Source organism: Coregonus clupeaformis, unplaced genomic scaffold (assembly GCF_020615455.1).
Source record: "Coregonus clupeaformis isolate EN_2021a unplaced genomic scaffold, ASM2061545v1 scaf0073, whole genome shotgun sequence".
Classification (NCBI taxonomy): domain Eukaryota; kingdom Metazoa; phylum Chordata; class Actinopteri; order Salmoniformes; family Salmonidae; genus Coregonus; species Coregonus clupeaformis.
The window spans coordinates 109,824-126,481 of record NW_025533528.1 but is presented as its reverse complement, the minus strand read 5'-3'; the positions used below and the strand labels follow the sequence as shown (position 1 = coordinate 126,481).

The following is a 16,658-nucleotide window of genomic DNA, read 5'->3' as shown; positions in this document are numbered from 1 at the left end:
TCCCAGCATAAGGCGCTGGTAGATTCAGGCGCGGCTGGGAATTTTATTGATAAGAAGTTTTGTTTAGCTTTAGGGATTCCCCTTCTTCCTGTTGATGTCCCTTTCCCCGTTCATGCCCTAGATAGTCGTCCGTTGGGTGCGGGCTTGATCAGGGAGGTCACTGCGCCACTTAGGATGTGTGCGCGGGGGGTCATCAGGAGATGATTCAGCTATTTCTGATTGACTCTCCTGCGTATCCGGTGGTGCTGGGCATGCCCTGGTTGAGTACCCATAACCCATCTATTTCGTGGCAGGAGAGGGCTCTGATGGAGTGGTCTGCCCAGTATGTGGGTAGATGTTTAGGCGTTTCCGTAGGGGCTACCTCGGTGGAGAGTCCAAACCAGGTGCCCGCATTGCACGTTCCCCCTGAGTATGGGGATTTGGCTATTGCGTTTAGTAAGTCGAGGGCGACGCAGTTGCCACCCCATAGGCAGGGAGATTGTGCGATAGACCTCCAGGCAGGAGCTGCGCTCCCACGGAGCCATGTGTATCCTCTGTCTCAAGAGGAGAAAAAAGCTATGGAGACCTACATAGACGAATCTCTGAGACAAGGATACATACGGCCTTCCACTTCCCCTGCGTCCTCAAGTTTCTTTTTTGTGAAGAAGAAGGATGGTGGTTTGCGCCCGTGCATCGATTACCGTGGTCTCAATCAGATTACGGTGAAGTACAGTTATCCACTCCCGCTGATTGCGACCATGACTGAGTCATTGCATGGGGCGCGCTTCTTCACTAAATTAGATCTCAGGAGCGCGTACAACTTGGTGCGCATCAGGGAGGGCGATGAATGGAAGACAGCCTTTAGTACCACCTCGGGCCATTACGAGTATCTGGTCATGCCATACGGGTTGATGAACGCTCCGTCATTTTTCCAATCATTCGTGGATGAGATCTTCAGGGACATGCAGGGGCAGGGGGTGGTTGTGTACATAGATGACATTCTCGTGTACTCGCCTACCCGTGTCGAGCATGTGGCCCTGGTGCGCCGAGTGTTGCGGAGGCTGGTGGAGCACAACCTGTATGTTAAGGCAGAGAAGTGTCTGTTTTTCCAGGAGTCGGTCTCCTTTTTTGGGGTATCAGTTGTCTGCGTCAGGGGTGAAGATGGAGGTAGACCGGGTGTCGGCCGTGCAGTAATTGGCAAACACCAACCACTGTGAAGGAGGTGCAGCAGTTTTTGGGGTTTGCAAATTACTACAGGAGGTTTATCTGGGGTTTTGGACAGGTGGCAGCTCCCATCACGTCTCTTTTGAAGGGGGGTCCGGTGCGTCTGCAGTGGTCGGCCGAGGCGGACAGGGCGTTTGGGAGGCTGAAGGACCTGTTTACCTCGGCCCCGGTGCTGGCGCATCTGGATCCCTCTTTGCCGTTCCAGGTAGAGGTGGACGCGTCAGAGGCCGGTCTAGGAGCCGTGCTTTCACAACGGTCTGGCGCGCCACCTAAACTCCGCCCCTGTGCTTTTTATTCTAAGAAGCTCAGTCCGGCGGAGCGGAACTATGACGTAGGGGACAGGGAGCTGTTAGCCGTGGTACAGGCCCTAAAGGTGTGGAGGCACTGGCTTGAGGGGGCTCAACACCCTTTCCTCATTTTGACGGACCACCGTAACCTGGAGTACATCCGGGCAGCGAGGAGGCTGAACCTTCGCCAGGCAAGATGGAATATGTTCTTGACCAGGTTTACATTTAAGATCACGTACATCCCTGGGTCACAGAACGGTAAGGCAGATGCGCTGTCTCGGCGGTATGACACGGAGGAGAGGTCCGTGGAGCCCACTCCCATACTGCCGGAGTCGTGTCTGGTGGCACCGGTAGTGTGGGAGGTCGATGCTGAACTCGAGCGGGCGTTACGCACCGACCCTAGTCCACCGCAATACCCTGAGGGTCGGAAGTACGTTCCGGTCGAGGTTCGGGATCGATTGATCTATTGGGCTCACACGTCACCCTCCTCTGGACATCCTGGTATCGGCCGGACAGTGCACTGTCTTAGTGCCAAGTACTGGTGGCCCACGTTGGCGAAGGATGTGAGGGTTTATGTTTCCTCCTGCTCGGTGTGCGCCCAGTGTAAGGCGCCTAGACATCTGCCTAGGGGTAAGTTACTACCCCTGCCCGTTCCACAACGACCATGGTCTCACCTCTCGGTGGATTTCATTACTGATCTTCCTCCTTCACAGGGGAACACCACTATACTGGTCGTTGTGGACCGGTTTTCTAAGGCCTGTCATTTGCTCCCCATGCCGGGCCTTCCTACTGCCCTGCAAACCGCCGAAGCACTATTCACCCATGTGTTCCGGCACTACGGGGTACCCGAGGATATTGTGTCTGATCGGGGTCCCCAATTTACCTCCAGGGTCTGGAGAGCCTTTATGGAGCGGTTGGGGGTCTCGGTGAGCCTCACCTCGGGTTACCACCCGGAGAGTAATGGGCAGGTGGAACGCGTGAACCAGGATGTGGGTATGTTTCTTAGAACATACTGCTAGGACCGGCCGGAGGAGTGGGCAAGGTACGTTCCCTGGGCCGAGATGGCCCAGAATTCCCTACGCCATTCCTCCACTAACCTAACCCCTTTTCAATGTGTGCTGGGTTACCAGCCGGTTCTGGCACCTTGGCAGCAGAGCCAGATCGAGGCTCCTGCGGTGGATGAGTGGGCGCGGCGCTCGGAGGAGACATGGAACGCTGCACACGTCCACCTGCAGCGGGCCCCTCCGACGTCATAAGGCGAGCGCCCGATCTCCACCGCAGTGAGGGACCGGTGTACGCACCTGGTGATCGAGTCTGGCTCTCTACCAGAAACCTGCCCCTCCGCCTGCCCTGTCGGAAACTGGGTCGGCGGTTTGTAGGGCCATTTAAAGTCCTGGGAAGGTTGAACGAGGTGTGTTACAAATTACAACTGCCTGTTGAATATAAAAGTATTAACCCCTCGTTCCATGTGTCCCTTCTCAGGCCGGGTGGTAGCTGGCCCACTCCAAGAAAGTGAGATCAGGGAGACTCCTCCGCCCCCATTGGACATCGAGGGGCACCGGCGTACACTGTGAGGTCCATCTTGGATTCGAGACGTCGGATGGGGGTCTCCAGTATCTAGTGGAGTGGGAGGGGTACGGTCCGGAGGAGCGGTGCTGGGTGCCGAGGAGAGACATCTTGGACCCCTCTCTCCTGACGGAATTCCATCGTGGGCACCCGACGCACCCTGCTCCGCGTCCTCCGGGTCGTCCCCGAGGCCGGAGTCGGCGCACGTCTGGAGCCGCGCGTCAAGGCGGGGGTACTGTCACGGTTTCGGCCGAGGCTGCCTCTCTCCCTTGTTCGGGCAGGCTTCGGCGTTCGTTGTCTCCGGAATACTAGCTGCCACCGTTGTATGTTTCATGTTCGTTTGCTTTTGTCTGTTTGTTGTCACACCTGTTCTTGTTTAGCCTAATTAGTGTTCTATAAGTTTCTCGTTGTGTTTGTCTAGTGTTGTGTGTTATTGATTTTTGTCATTCGTGTATAGGGCGTGATTTCCTGTATTTCGCTCGGTTGAGCTTCCCTCCACTGTTGGAGTATTTACGCACCTGTTTGTGCGCTTTTGTTTTGTTCACCTTCGTGCGTATTTCGCCTTCGGGCAAGAGTTGACCTATTGCCGTGTTTGGCGATCACTAAAGTCTGTTGGACTATCCGTCTGTGTCCTGCGTTTGATTCCACCACTGCACCCACCTACAGCACGCGCTGACAGTGTACCTCTCGGGCTGCTGTGCTGTGATTGCTGCTGCGGTGTGGAGGTGAAAACCTAAAGATTTATAACGTTAAATAGGGATTCTGTATGGAGATATGAAAGAAGAGAGTACTATTTCCGAATATGCTGTTAAATAGAACGCAAGGAATATTTAAACCCCTGTATGGATAGAACACTGATGTAGAGGAGGAATTTGTGATGTAGCACAAATGTATAATGGGTTACTAGAGATAAAGTAACATAATATTTGTATAATGGGTTACTAGGGATAAAGTAACATAATATTTGTATAATGCGTTACTAGGGATCTGATGAAGTAACAATAGAAATAATAATAATAATATACAACTTGCACACCCACACGTAGACGTACTACTGTTCTACTGGCGCCAACGAAGACGGCGGCCTCGCGACTAGCTCTTAGGAAACTCCTATACTCCCTGTTCACCCATGACTGCGTGGCCAAGCACGCCTCGAACTCAATCATCAAATTTTCAGACAACACAGCAGTAGTAGGCTTGATTACCAACAATGACGAGACCGCCTAAAGGGAGGAGGTGAGGGCTCTGGGAGTGTGGTGCCAGGAAAATAACCTCTCACTCAACGTCAACAAAACAAAGGAGATGATCGTGGACTTCAGGAAACAGCAGAGGGTGCACCCCCCTATCCAGATCAACGGGACCGCTGTGGAGAAGGTGATAAGCTTCAAGTTCCTTGGCGTACACATCACCGACAAACTGAAATGGTCCACCCACGCAGACAGTGTGGTGAAGAAGGCGCAACAGAGCCTCTTCAACCTCAGGAGGTTTGGGACCTAAAACCCTCACAAACTTTTACAGATGCACAATTGAGAGAATCCTGTCGGGCTGTATCACCGCCCCCTGTACGGCAACTGCACCGCCCGCAACCGCAGGAATCTCCAGAGGGTGATGCGGTCTGTCGAACGCATGACCGGGGGCAAACTACCCGCCCTCCAAGACACATACAGCACCCGATGTCACAGGAAGGTCAAAAAGATCATCAAGGACATCAACCACCCGAGCCACTGCCTGTTCACCCCGCTATCATCCAGAAGGCGAGGTCAGTACAGGTGCATCAAAGCTGGGACCGAGAGAATGAAAAACAGCTTCTATCACAAGGCCATCAGACGGTTAAATAGCCATCACTAGCACATTAGAGGCTGCTGCTGCCTATTGAAATCACTGACCACTTTAAGAAATTGAACACTAGTCACTTTAATAATGTTTACATATCTTGCACTACTCATCGCATATGTATATACTGTATTCTATTCTATAATATTCTACTGTATCTTAGTCCATGCCACTCTGTCATTGCTTGTCCATATATGTATATATTCTTAAATTCCATTCCTTACTAGTTTTGTGTGTATTGGGTATATGTTGTGAAATTGTCTTACCCCTAACCAATAAAAACTATAAACGATTATGAGATTTCCTCCACCCTGGTAATACATTTAGTAATAAACCCCATACCCTGTTAAATAGAACTGATGAGTGTTGAACATGATTTTTTGTTAAATAAACTTAAAAGGCTCAAATGTATTGTACTCCCGATGGAGTTTTCATTGATATCTCAAATGATGATGTTCTAAACCAATTTGTGAGTAGGCAAAATGGAGACTGCATCTGCTTCCCTGCTGTCTCAGGTGCCAGACTTATTATGTACGGAGCGTTCCAGCTACAGGAGACTGATAGACAGTGCAACCCAGTTAATATATATTGATCCCTCCAAAGCATTACATATGAATCTTAAAATGTAAGACATTTAATAAATATTGAAGCAGAAAGTGAATATCCAACAGAGATTGGTAATAAAAATATAGAGTAACTTTTTGAAGGTATACTATAATGAAAACAATGCCTTCCAATATGGAGAAAGTTATCATGTTTGTTTTGTTTTGTTTTAAACCTTGAAATAGGGGGAAAATCAGAATGTTGTATGAGAGTGATTTGTGTGTTTAAGCAGTAGTGATTGAGGTCTTCCTGTATGGAATGAAGTCCAAGTTAAGGGAAACAGATATGGAGACTAGTGAAAGTAACAAAGTGAATGGTAATTGGCTTTCAGATAGCAATCCAATAATGCAATATCTTAGTAATTTGAAGAAGTAAGACAGAGGGATTGAAGTTTTCCCCTCCGCTAGTTTTATATGAATTAGAATTGCTATTGTTGTGTAACAAATCTCACCAAATTGGGTCTGCTAGATTGTTGGAATTTCTCCCTGAGGATTAGCCCTCTAACTCCCTGACCTGTAACTCTGCAGTGAGATCGCCAAGATGATAGGGGAGTACAGTGGCATGCGAAAGTATTCACCCCCCTTGGCATTTTTCCTATTTTGTTGCCTTACAACCTGGAATTAAAATGGATTTTTGGGGGGTTTGTATCATTTAATTTACACAACATGCCTACCACTTTGAAGATGCAAAATATTTTTTTTTGTGAAACAAACAAGAAATAAGACAGAAAAACAGAAAACTTGAGCATGCATAACTATTCCCCCACCCAAAGTCAATACTTTGTAGAGCCACCTTTTGCAGCAATTACAGCTGCTGGTCTCTTGGGGGTATGTCTCTATAAGCTTGGCACATCTAGCCACTGGGACTTAGGCCCATTCTTCAAGGCAAAACTGCTCCAGCTCCTTCAAGTTGGATGGGTTCCGCTGGTGTACAGCAATCTTTAAGTCATACCACATATTCTCAATTGGATTGAGGTCAGGGCTTTGACTAAGCCATTCCAAGACATTTAAATGTTTCCCCTTAAACCACTCGAGTGTTGCTTTAGCAGTAAGCTTAGGGTCATTGTCCTGCTGGAAGGTGAACCTCCGTCCCAGTCTCAAATCTCTTGAAGACTGAAACAGGTTTCCCTCATGAATTTCCCTGAATTTAGCGCCATCCATCATTCCTTCAATTCTGACCAGTTTCCCAGTCCCTACCGATGAAAAACATCCCCACAGCATGATGCTGCCACCACCATGCTTCACTGTGGGGATGGTGTTCTCGGGGTGATGAGAGGTGTTGGGTTTGCGCCAGACATAGCTCAATTTTTGTCTCATCTGACCAGAGTACCTTCTTCCATATGTTTGGGGAGTCTCCCACATGCCTTTTGGTGAACACCAAACGTGTTTGCTTATTTTTTCTTAAAGTAAAGCCCAGCTCTGTGGAGTGTACGGCTTAAAGAGGTCCTATGGACAGATACTCAAAACTCCGCTGTGGAGCTTTGCAGCTCCTTCAGGGTTGTCTTTGGTCTCTTTGTTGCCTCTCTGATTAATGCCCTCCTTGCCTGGTCCGTGAGTTTTGGTGGGCGGCCCTCTCTTGGCAGGTTTGTTGTGGTGCCATATTCATTCCATTTTTTAATAATGGATTTAATGGTGCTCCATGGGATGTTAAACGTTTCTGATATTTTTTTTATAACCCAACCCTGATCTGTACTTCTCCACAACTTTGTCTCTGACCTGTTTGGAGAGCTCCTTGGTCTTCCTGGTGCCATTTGCTTGGTGGTGCCCCTTGCTTAGTGGTGTTGCAGACTCTGGGGCCATTCAGAACAGGTGTATATATACTGAGATCATGTGACAGATCATTTGACACTTAGATTGCACACAGGTGGACTTTATTTAACTATTATAGGTTGTAATGCCACAAAATAGGAAAAACGCCAAGGGGGATGAATACTTTTGCAAGGCACTGTATAAGGCAATTTCTGAAAAAGAAATATTTCAACTGTGTGTTGTTATTCTCTTTGACATTTATTTTAGAAATCTGGATTTCCTGAATCAGATATGCCCTAAACTAAGCTGTTCTTCTGGTCTGTCCTCTCTCGAGGTTATGGCGAAGGTGGCCACAGATGGTATCTAGATGCATGGAAGATAATTCTGCCGAGAACAGTGTGAACCTCACCACCCCTAACTGGCTGAAGTAATGGCGAATATGGTCCTTCATCATTTCTACCTTGAGACATGAGTCTAAGCCAGCAACCTGTACACTGCATTTAGATTTACATTTTAGTCATATAGCAGACGCTCTTATCCAGAGCGACTTACAGTTAGTGAGTGCATACATTTTCATACTGGCCCCCCGTGGGAAACGAACCCACAACCCTGGCGTTGCAGGCACCATACTCTACCAACTGAGCTACAACTGAAGCTATCAACTGCCTTTTCTCTCATGCCTTTTTCTCTAAGGAGTGCGACATGGGTCCACGTGGAGTGAGCATGGAGAGAGATCCCATCCAAACTTGCTGGTGTACTGGTAGGAAAATGGACAAAGACATAATGGACTGTAAAGGACAGTGGCGGCTCAGGTGAGAGACATTATCAAGGGCCATCCACTTTGAACATGTACCATTAGGAGGACGAACTGAAACGCTATGTGAAGAAGAACATGAACAAACACCAGATGGTTGTGCCAGGACGGAGGGGGGAGGTCAACCGTGCCCATAATTGATTTAGGCTCATCCAAAAATGTTTATTTGGGGTCTCAATCAATCAATCAATCAATCAAATGTTATTTCTGAGGCCCTTTTTACATCAGCAGATGTCTCAAAGTGCTATACAGAAACCCAGCCTAAAACCCCAAACAGCAAGCAATGCAGATGTAGAAGCACAGTGGCTAGGAAAAACTCCCTAGAAAGGCGGAAACCTAGGAAGAAACCTAGAGAGGAACCAGGCTCTGAGGGGTGGCCAGTCCCCTTCTGGCTGTGCCGGGTGGAGATTATAACAGTACATGGCCATTAAGGACAGATTTTTCTCCAAGATGTTCAAATGTTCATAGATGACCAGCAGGGTCAAATAATAATCACAGTGGTTGTAGAGGTTGCAACAGGTCAGTACATCAGGAGTAAATGTCACTTGGCTTTTCATAGCCGGGCATTTAGAGGCATGTGCGGTAGAGAGAGAGAGTTGAAAACAGCAGGTTTGGCACAAGGTAGCACGTCCGGTGAACAGGTCAGGGTTCCATCGCCGCAGGCAGAAGAGTGGAAACTGGAGCAGCAGCACGACCAGTTGGACTGGGGACAGCAAGGAGTCATCAGGTCAGGTAGTCCTGAGGCATTGTCCAAGGGCTCAGGTCCTCCGGGATGGGAGGGAGAGAGGGAGAGAGAGAGAATTTGAGGGAGAATACTTAAATTCACACAGGACACCGGATAAGACAGGAGAATAACACCAGATATAACTGACTGACCCTAGCCCCCTGGCACATAGACTATTGCAGCATAGATACTGGAGGCTGAGACAGGGGGGGGTCGGGAGACACTGTCTCAGGTTGATTGTGGAGGTCTGCACACTGTGAAATGTATAGTAATTTAGACTTAGAATGCATTGAGATACCAATCTGTCATTACCAAAAGTGATGAGAAAAGTTAATGCTAGATTAATGTACTGTATGACAAAGAAAATGAACATTCTGCCAGTATCGGTGTGTGCTAAGTTGAGGGTCTTAAATTAAAGTGATAGAACCAACGTGAAGCACTAAGGACTGTCATTCTACATTTGGGTTGAATAATTTATAAATAGTTATAATTATGATTTGGAAAGGCAAGGCTTTTATGCCCCTAAAATATGAGGAGAGCCACTAGTTTGTAGCTTGGGCTAACCTTGCCCCAATCTCATTCTTATTAAGGTTGGTGTGAAACGGTTATAACATGTGTTCTCTCTCTCTTCCCTGTGAAATGTTATTAACATGCTGTAAGGCGATCTGTGCCTCTCTGGCTGATAAGATTTTCAGCAGCAATCATGTTTTCTGCTCCTCCAGAGGATGGTGAAACTAATGAGTTGCCAACTCTGGATGAGCTCCCATTTCCCCCTGTAGATACGGACAATGAGTAATGATTGAAGGTTGTTTCGTTTAACAGGTTGAGGGTAAGGTCATCTGAACCATTAACCTGTTCACATTATGTGGAACACTGAGCTGATGAGCCAGCACCAAACTTTTGAAGGTCTTAGGAGAATTGTTAAACAACAGGGTTTTATATTTTGACTAAGTTGATGTCCCAGGGACAGTTAGTGAAAAACATACACTACCAGCCATGCTTTACGGTGGGAACTACACATGCAGAGATAATCCGTTCACCCACACGTGTCTCACAAAGACACGGCGGTTTGAACCAAAAATCTCAAATTTGGACTCCAGACCAAAGGACACATTTCCACCGGTCTAATGTCCATTGCTCGTGTTTCTTGGCCCAAGCAGGTCTCTTCTTCTTATTGGCATCCTTTAGTAGTGGTTTCTTTGCAGCAATTCGACCATGAAGGCCTGATTTACGCAGTCCCCTCTGAACAATTGATGTTGAGATGTGTCTGTTACTTGAACTCTGTGAAGCATTTATTTGGGCTGCAATTTCTGAGGCTGGTAACTAATGAACTTATCCTCTGCAGCAGAGGTAACTCTGGGTCTTCCATTACTGTGGCGGGCCTCATGAGAGCCAGTTTCTGGTTGATGGTTTTTGCGACTGCACTTGAAGAAAGTTTAAAAGTTCTTGACATTTTCCGTATTGACTGACCTTCATGTCTTAAAGTAATGATGGACTGTCATTTCTCTTTGCTTATTTGAGCTGTTCTTGCCATAATATGGACTTGGCCTTTTAACAAATAGGGGTATCTTCTGTATACCCCCCCTACTTTGTCACAAAACAACTGATTGGCTCAAACGCATTAAGAAGGAAAGAAATTCCACAAATTAACTTTTAAGAAGGCACACCTGTTAATTGAAATGAATTCCAGGTGACTACCTCATGAAGCTGGTTGAGAGAATGCCAAGAGTGTGCATAGCTGTCAAGGTAAAGGGTGGCTATTTGAAGAAACTCAAATATAACATATATATGTTTAACACTTTTTGTGGTTACTACATGATTCCAAATGTGTAATTTCATAGTTTTGATGTATTCACCATTATTCTACAATGTAAAAAATTGTGAAAATAAAGAAAAACCCTTGAATGAGTAGGTGTGTCCACATTTTTTACTGTTGTGTAGGTCAATCCAATCCAATCTGTAAGTGTGAAGCTCATACAGTGTCAGCAAAGGGAACAGAAAAGTAGATGAGGAAGCGAAAAAGGTAGCCCTGAAGCCATACCATATAGATAGGTTACAGTTGAAAGAGGAAACCACAATAGACAGGAACTTGCTTCGAGATAGCCATTTTAGGGCACCATTGAAAGAAACAATGAAGTAGAAGAAGCTAGGGGCAGTGTACAAGGACGGAATATGGCACCAGGGTAATGTACCAATCTGACCTAAAGCACTATTTAGAAATGCTGCAATATTGACACATGGGCAGAGGAATGTGTCAACAGGGGGAATGGTGGAACAGATTAGAAAACACTTTGTGGCATATGGAATAACAAATGACTTAAAACATTTTTGTTCAAGATGTGTCATTTGTGCACAGAATAATCACCAAGGGAGACAAAGAGCAGCCCAGGGGGGATATCCCCCAGCAAAATACCCATTCCAACAATTGGAAATTGATTTTATAGAATTAACACGGAGTGAAGGGAAGAAATTGTGTTTAACAATCATAGACGAATATACTAAATGGGTAGAGGCTTTTTCTACATCTTCGACAGATGCCATAACTGTAGCTAAGGCATTATGTCAAGACATTATCCCAAGATTCGGATTACCAGAAACTATTTATTACGACAATGGGTCCCATTTTTCTAACCAGGTAATAGATAACCACTGCAAAAAGGTAGGAACACACACAAGCACCACTGAACACACGCAGAGTTAGAGAGAAGAACTGAACCGATAGGGTCTGGGGATCACCTCTGTTAACGAAGATCTCCTACCCCAACCTATCATCACTGTAGTGTGTTCCTAGGGGTGTGAGTATGGGGTGGAACCAAGCAGATCGACTAAGGACAGGAGAGTGGTGGTGGTTCTTGGGAATATGGGGGACTCTGAGCTGCATCATAGTCTCTGCAATTCTCTTGATACATCAGGATCCACCACCTCCCGGCACCAATTATACTATGCCCCCATCATTGTTAAGAAGTAAAAGAGAAACAACCCAACATACCAACAGTAAAGGACGAGTGACCTACAAAATAGGAGTCAGAGAAGGGCAGACTGCAGGATTCAAAGTGAAGGTTAGGGATCTTATCGACGCGTGTAAGCGAGTAATTTTAGATGATAACATCACATTATATTTAAGCTTCCACGATGGATTGTTCCTGGGCTCAGGTGTTCAAACAAACTTGGGGACGGGAATATGAAACTGGGCGAGACTGGACGTCCAGATGGGGGATAAAAAAGAATAAAGACATCCAAAATGGAGATAGTAGTGACAATAGACAAAGTCACTAAAGAAGACATGAAAATAACTTACTGGGCTTGTGCGGACGAATACGGACGGGATACCTGTCGGCGATTACAATTGGTATAAACCAAAGAGACGAAGTCCCCAGGTCCTGTCGTTAATCCATTAATAGCACCAAACTGAGTAGATCAGTCAAGGGTTGACGGAGTCAATTCGACTAACCTGCCCACCATGAAATATTTTCTCCTCCAAGAAAGAAACCAAGGGGAAGTAGAGGGCACACCTAATGAAAACCTCTGGTTGAACGGGACGAATTACACCGCCAGGGCTTTTGGGCGACCAACCATGTTGACTGCTCCAATGCCACAGGCAATGTTTTCTTGTGTGTTGGATTTGGGATCTAAATAAAAAGAGGTTAACTTTACAGGGATAGGGTTGGCGAGTTTAAAAATGCTGCTAACCCACCTCAGTTCACTCTAACTCTGAGGGAGTACCAGTGTTACAGACACAAGAATTGGCACCAGGAATTTGGGAGATTTCAATGAATGTAAATCAGTAGTTAATGTTAATGATCTGGGTTCAGAGGCACAGGGGAAACTACTAAATCTCACAGCCCCTGTAACCGATGTATCGTGGGCGTGTACCAGTAAAGGCCGTATAAGGCAGACACTGCCAAAAGGGTGGCGAGGTATCTGCGCCCCAGTTCTACTGGTTCAGCCAGTCAGAATTAGTCACCAGAAACCAAGGAAGGGGTTACACAGACATAGGAGGAGTTTTGACCAGAAGGAGAATAGCCCTATTTGGATTGATGCGATTGGGATACCAAGGGGAGTACCGGATGAATACAAAGCTATGAATCAAGTAGGAGAAGGGTTTACTACCACGTTCCTTTGGTGGGTAACAATCAATAAAAATGAGGATTGGATTAATTATATATATTACAACCAACAACGATTTGTGAACCTGTCATGGATACGGCCGAGGCTGCCCCTCCTCCTCGCTCGGGCAGGCTTTGGCGGTCGTCGTCACCGGAGTACTAGCTGCCACCGATCGATGTTTCTGTGTCTCACTAGTTCTGTCTTTATTTTTCACACCTGTTACTCATTAGGCTTATTAGTTTCCCTATATTACCTCTGTTTTCCCTCCTGGGTGTGTGCGTGATTGTTCTTTGTTACGTCGTCTGTTGAGCTGTTGTTTTGCTCTTCCCTGCGTGGAGGGTTTGCTATGGTTTACTTTGAGTCTAGTAAAGCCATTTATCTCTCAGTTCTGTGTCCTGCGCCTGACTCCGTTTCCCCACTTCACCCAGACGCTGACAGAACCAGACTAGAGATGCAGTGAGGGGGATCTCAGATCAATTATCTGCCACCTCACTCATGACTTGGCAAAATAGGTTGGCTCTCGATGTGTTGCTGGCAGAGAAGGGCGGTGTCTGTAGAATGGTTGGGGGGCATTGTTGCATACTAATCCCCAACAATACAGCACCAGACGGTTCTGTGACAAGAGCTCTGGCGGGGCTAACAGCTTTAAGCGAGGAGTGGGCTGAGAATTCTGGAATCAATACCTCTGTGACCGGATGGTTGGATGAAATGTTTGGGAAATGGAAAACCATAGTAGCCACAATTTTGGGGGCAGTTATTGCCTGTATGGGTATGCTTGTATTATGTGGTTGTTGTCTTGTTCCCTGTGTCCGAGGGTTGGTGAGTAAGACGTTGGAGAATGCAGTGTCCCAGCAGATGGTGAGATATGGGCCGATGTGGACATCCGCCAGGCTCTGGAGAGGGAACCCACTCCTGCTACCTGCCCTCCAGAACACATCTACATCCCCACGGGGGTAAGAGATCAGATGTTGACCTGGGCACACATATCCCTTCTCACTGGACACCCAGGTATCACCCGGACTATCCAATCCCTCTCCGATAAGTACTGGTGGCCCACCTTGGCGCAGGACGTTGCCCGCTACGTCAAATCCTGCTCCATATGTGCCCAAACTAAATCTCCCCGGCACTCTCCCTGGCACATTCCAGCAGGAAAACTTCTTCCCCTTCCCTTGCCTCAGCGGCCTTGGTCCCATCTGTCCATAGACTTCGTTACTGATCTCCCACATCTGATGGTTTCACCACTGTTATGGTTGTTGTGGACATATTCTCAAAATCCTGCAGTTGTATCCCTCTCACTGGTCTCCTTACCACTCTCCAGGTCGCTGAGGCACTGTTACAGCAGGTCTTCCGGCACTATGGCCTTCCGGAGGACATCGTCTCCGACCGTGGCCCCCAATTCACATCGCGGGTATGGAGAGCCTTCATGGAAAAGCTGGGGGCCACGGTCAGCCTCACATCCGGGTACCGGCCGCAGTCCAACGGGCAGATGGAGAGGACCAACCAGGACCTGGGGAGGTTCCTAAGGAGTCACCGAAGGAGTCACCTAAGGAGTCACCTAAGGAGTCACCGACAGGGGGAGTGGGCCCGGATCCTTCCCTGGGTGGAGTACGCCCAGAACTCACTTTGTCACTCCTCCATTGGGCTGACTCCTTTCAAGTGCGTCCTGGGATATCAGCTGTCCCTGGCTCAGTGGACTCCGAGCCAGACCGAGGCTTCTGCAGTGGACGAGTGGTTCCGGCAGGCAGAGGAGGTGTGGAACGCTTCCCACGTGAGGCTCCAGCTCGTCGTCCGCCGTCAGAAGGATCAGGCAGACCGCCACCGCAGTGAGGCTCCTGTGTTCCATCCTGGTGATCGGGTCTGGCTCTCCACCAGGAAACTCCCGTTCTGCCTGCCCTACCGGATGCTGAGCCCCCGGAAAATAAGTATTTGGTCAATAACAAAAGTTTCTAAATACTTTGTTATATACCCTTTGTTGACAATGACACAGGTCAAACGTTTTCTGTAAGTCTTCACAAGGTTTTCACACACTGTTGCTGGTATTTTGGCCCATTCCTCCATGCAGATCTCCTCTAGAGCAGCGATGTTTTGGGGCTGTCGCTGGGCAACACGGACTTTCAACTCCCTCCAAAGATTTTCTATGGGGTTGAGATCTGGAGACTGGCTAGGCCACTCCAGGACCTTGAAATGCTTCTTACGAAGCCACTCCTTCGTTGCCCGGGCGGTGTGTTTGGGATCATTGTCATGCTGAAAGACCCAGCCACGTTTCATCTTCAATGCCCTTGCTGATGGAAGGAGGTTTTTACTCAAAATCTCATGATACATGGCCCCATTCATTCTTTCCTTTACACGGATCAGTCGTCCTGGTCCCTTTGCAGAAAAACAGCCCCAAAGCATGATGTTTCCACCCCCATGCTTCACAGTAGGTATGGTGTTCTTTGGATGCAACTCAGCATTCTTTGTCCTCCAAACACGACGAGTTGAGTTTCTACCAAAAAGTTCTATTTTGGTTTCATCTGACCATATGACATTCTCCCAATCCTCTTCTGGATCATCCAAATGCACTCTAGCACACTTCAGACGGGCCTGGACATGTACTGGCTTAAGCAGGGGGACACGTCTGGCACTGCAGGATTTGAGTCCCTGGCGGCGTAGTGTGTTACTGATGGTAGGCTTTGTTACTTTGGTCCCAGCTCTCTGCATGTCATTCATGATTTTTGCTCACCATTCTTGTGATCATTTTGACCCCACGGGGTGAGATCTTGCGTGGAGCCCCAGATCGAGGGAGATTATCAGTGGTCTTGTATGTCTTCCATTTCCTAATAATATCTCCCACAGTTGATTTCTTCAAACCAAGCTGCTTACCTATTGCAGATTCAGTGTTCCCAGCCTGGTGCAGGTCTACAATTTTGTTTCTGGTGTCCTTTGACAGCTCTTTGGTCTTGGCCATAGTGGAATTTGGAGTGTGACTGTTTGAGGTTGTGGACAGGTGTCTTTTATACTGATAACAAGTTCAAACAGGTGCCATTAATACAGGTAACGACTGGAGGACAGTGGAGCCTCTTAAAGAAGAAGTTACAGGTCTGTGAGAGCCAGAAATCTTGCTTGTTTGTAGGTGACCAAATACTTATTTTCCACCATAATTTGCAAATAAATTCATTAAAAATCCTACAATGTGATTTTCTTCTTTTGTTTTCTCAATTTGTCTGTCATAGTTGACGTGTACCTATGATGAAAATTACAGGCCTCTCTCATCTTTTTAAGTGGGAGAACTAAATTAGTGGCTGACTAAATACTTTTTTTCCCCACTGTATGTGACATTCATCAAGTGCAGTGTCTGGATGCTCTTTATTAATCAGAGCAACAAATATGTTTAACATCATCCACATAAGAGTCACAGCAAAATATTTTGTATGATCTCTTATACACTGTTTTGGGCCCAGCTTTCTGAACTTTGGCTCTCCTGTATATAGCCACTATATTGTGATTACTGTATGCAATGGGTATGTATACAGCTTTAGAACAAAGTTCTACAGTATTAGTATAAATGTGAAAATACATGTGGATGATCTTGTTCCTGTAGTGTTTGTAAACACCCTGGAAGGTTGATTAATAACCTGAACCAGATTACAGGCACTGGTAGCAGTGAGAAGCTTCCTCTTGAGCAGACAGCTTAATGAAAACCAGTCAATACTCAGGTCCCCACGAAAGTAGACCTCTTTGTTTACATTACATACACTATCAAGCATTTCACACATATTATTTAGATACTGTCT

General features: G+C 46.9%; 1 protein-coding gene across 1 annotated transcript in view; it reads left to right on the top strand.

Moving 5' to 3' along the window:
* LOC121531196 (hyaluronidase-5-like) overlaps positions 1 to 14,088 on the top strand; it is a 56,581-nt gene extending 42,493 nt beyond the window's left edge. The window contains exons 4-5 of the mRNA XM_045213021.1: positions 13,700 to 13,743; positions 14,032 to 14,088. Coding sequence (XP_045068956.1) covers positions 13,700 to 13,743; positions 14,032 to 14,088 — 101 coding nt within the window. The remainder of the gene's footprint in view (positions 1 to 13,699; positions 13,744 to 14,031) is intronic.
* Positions 14,089 to 16,658: the final 2,570 nt, after the last annotated feature.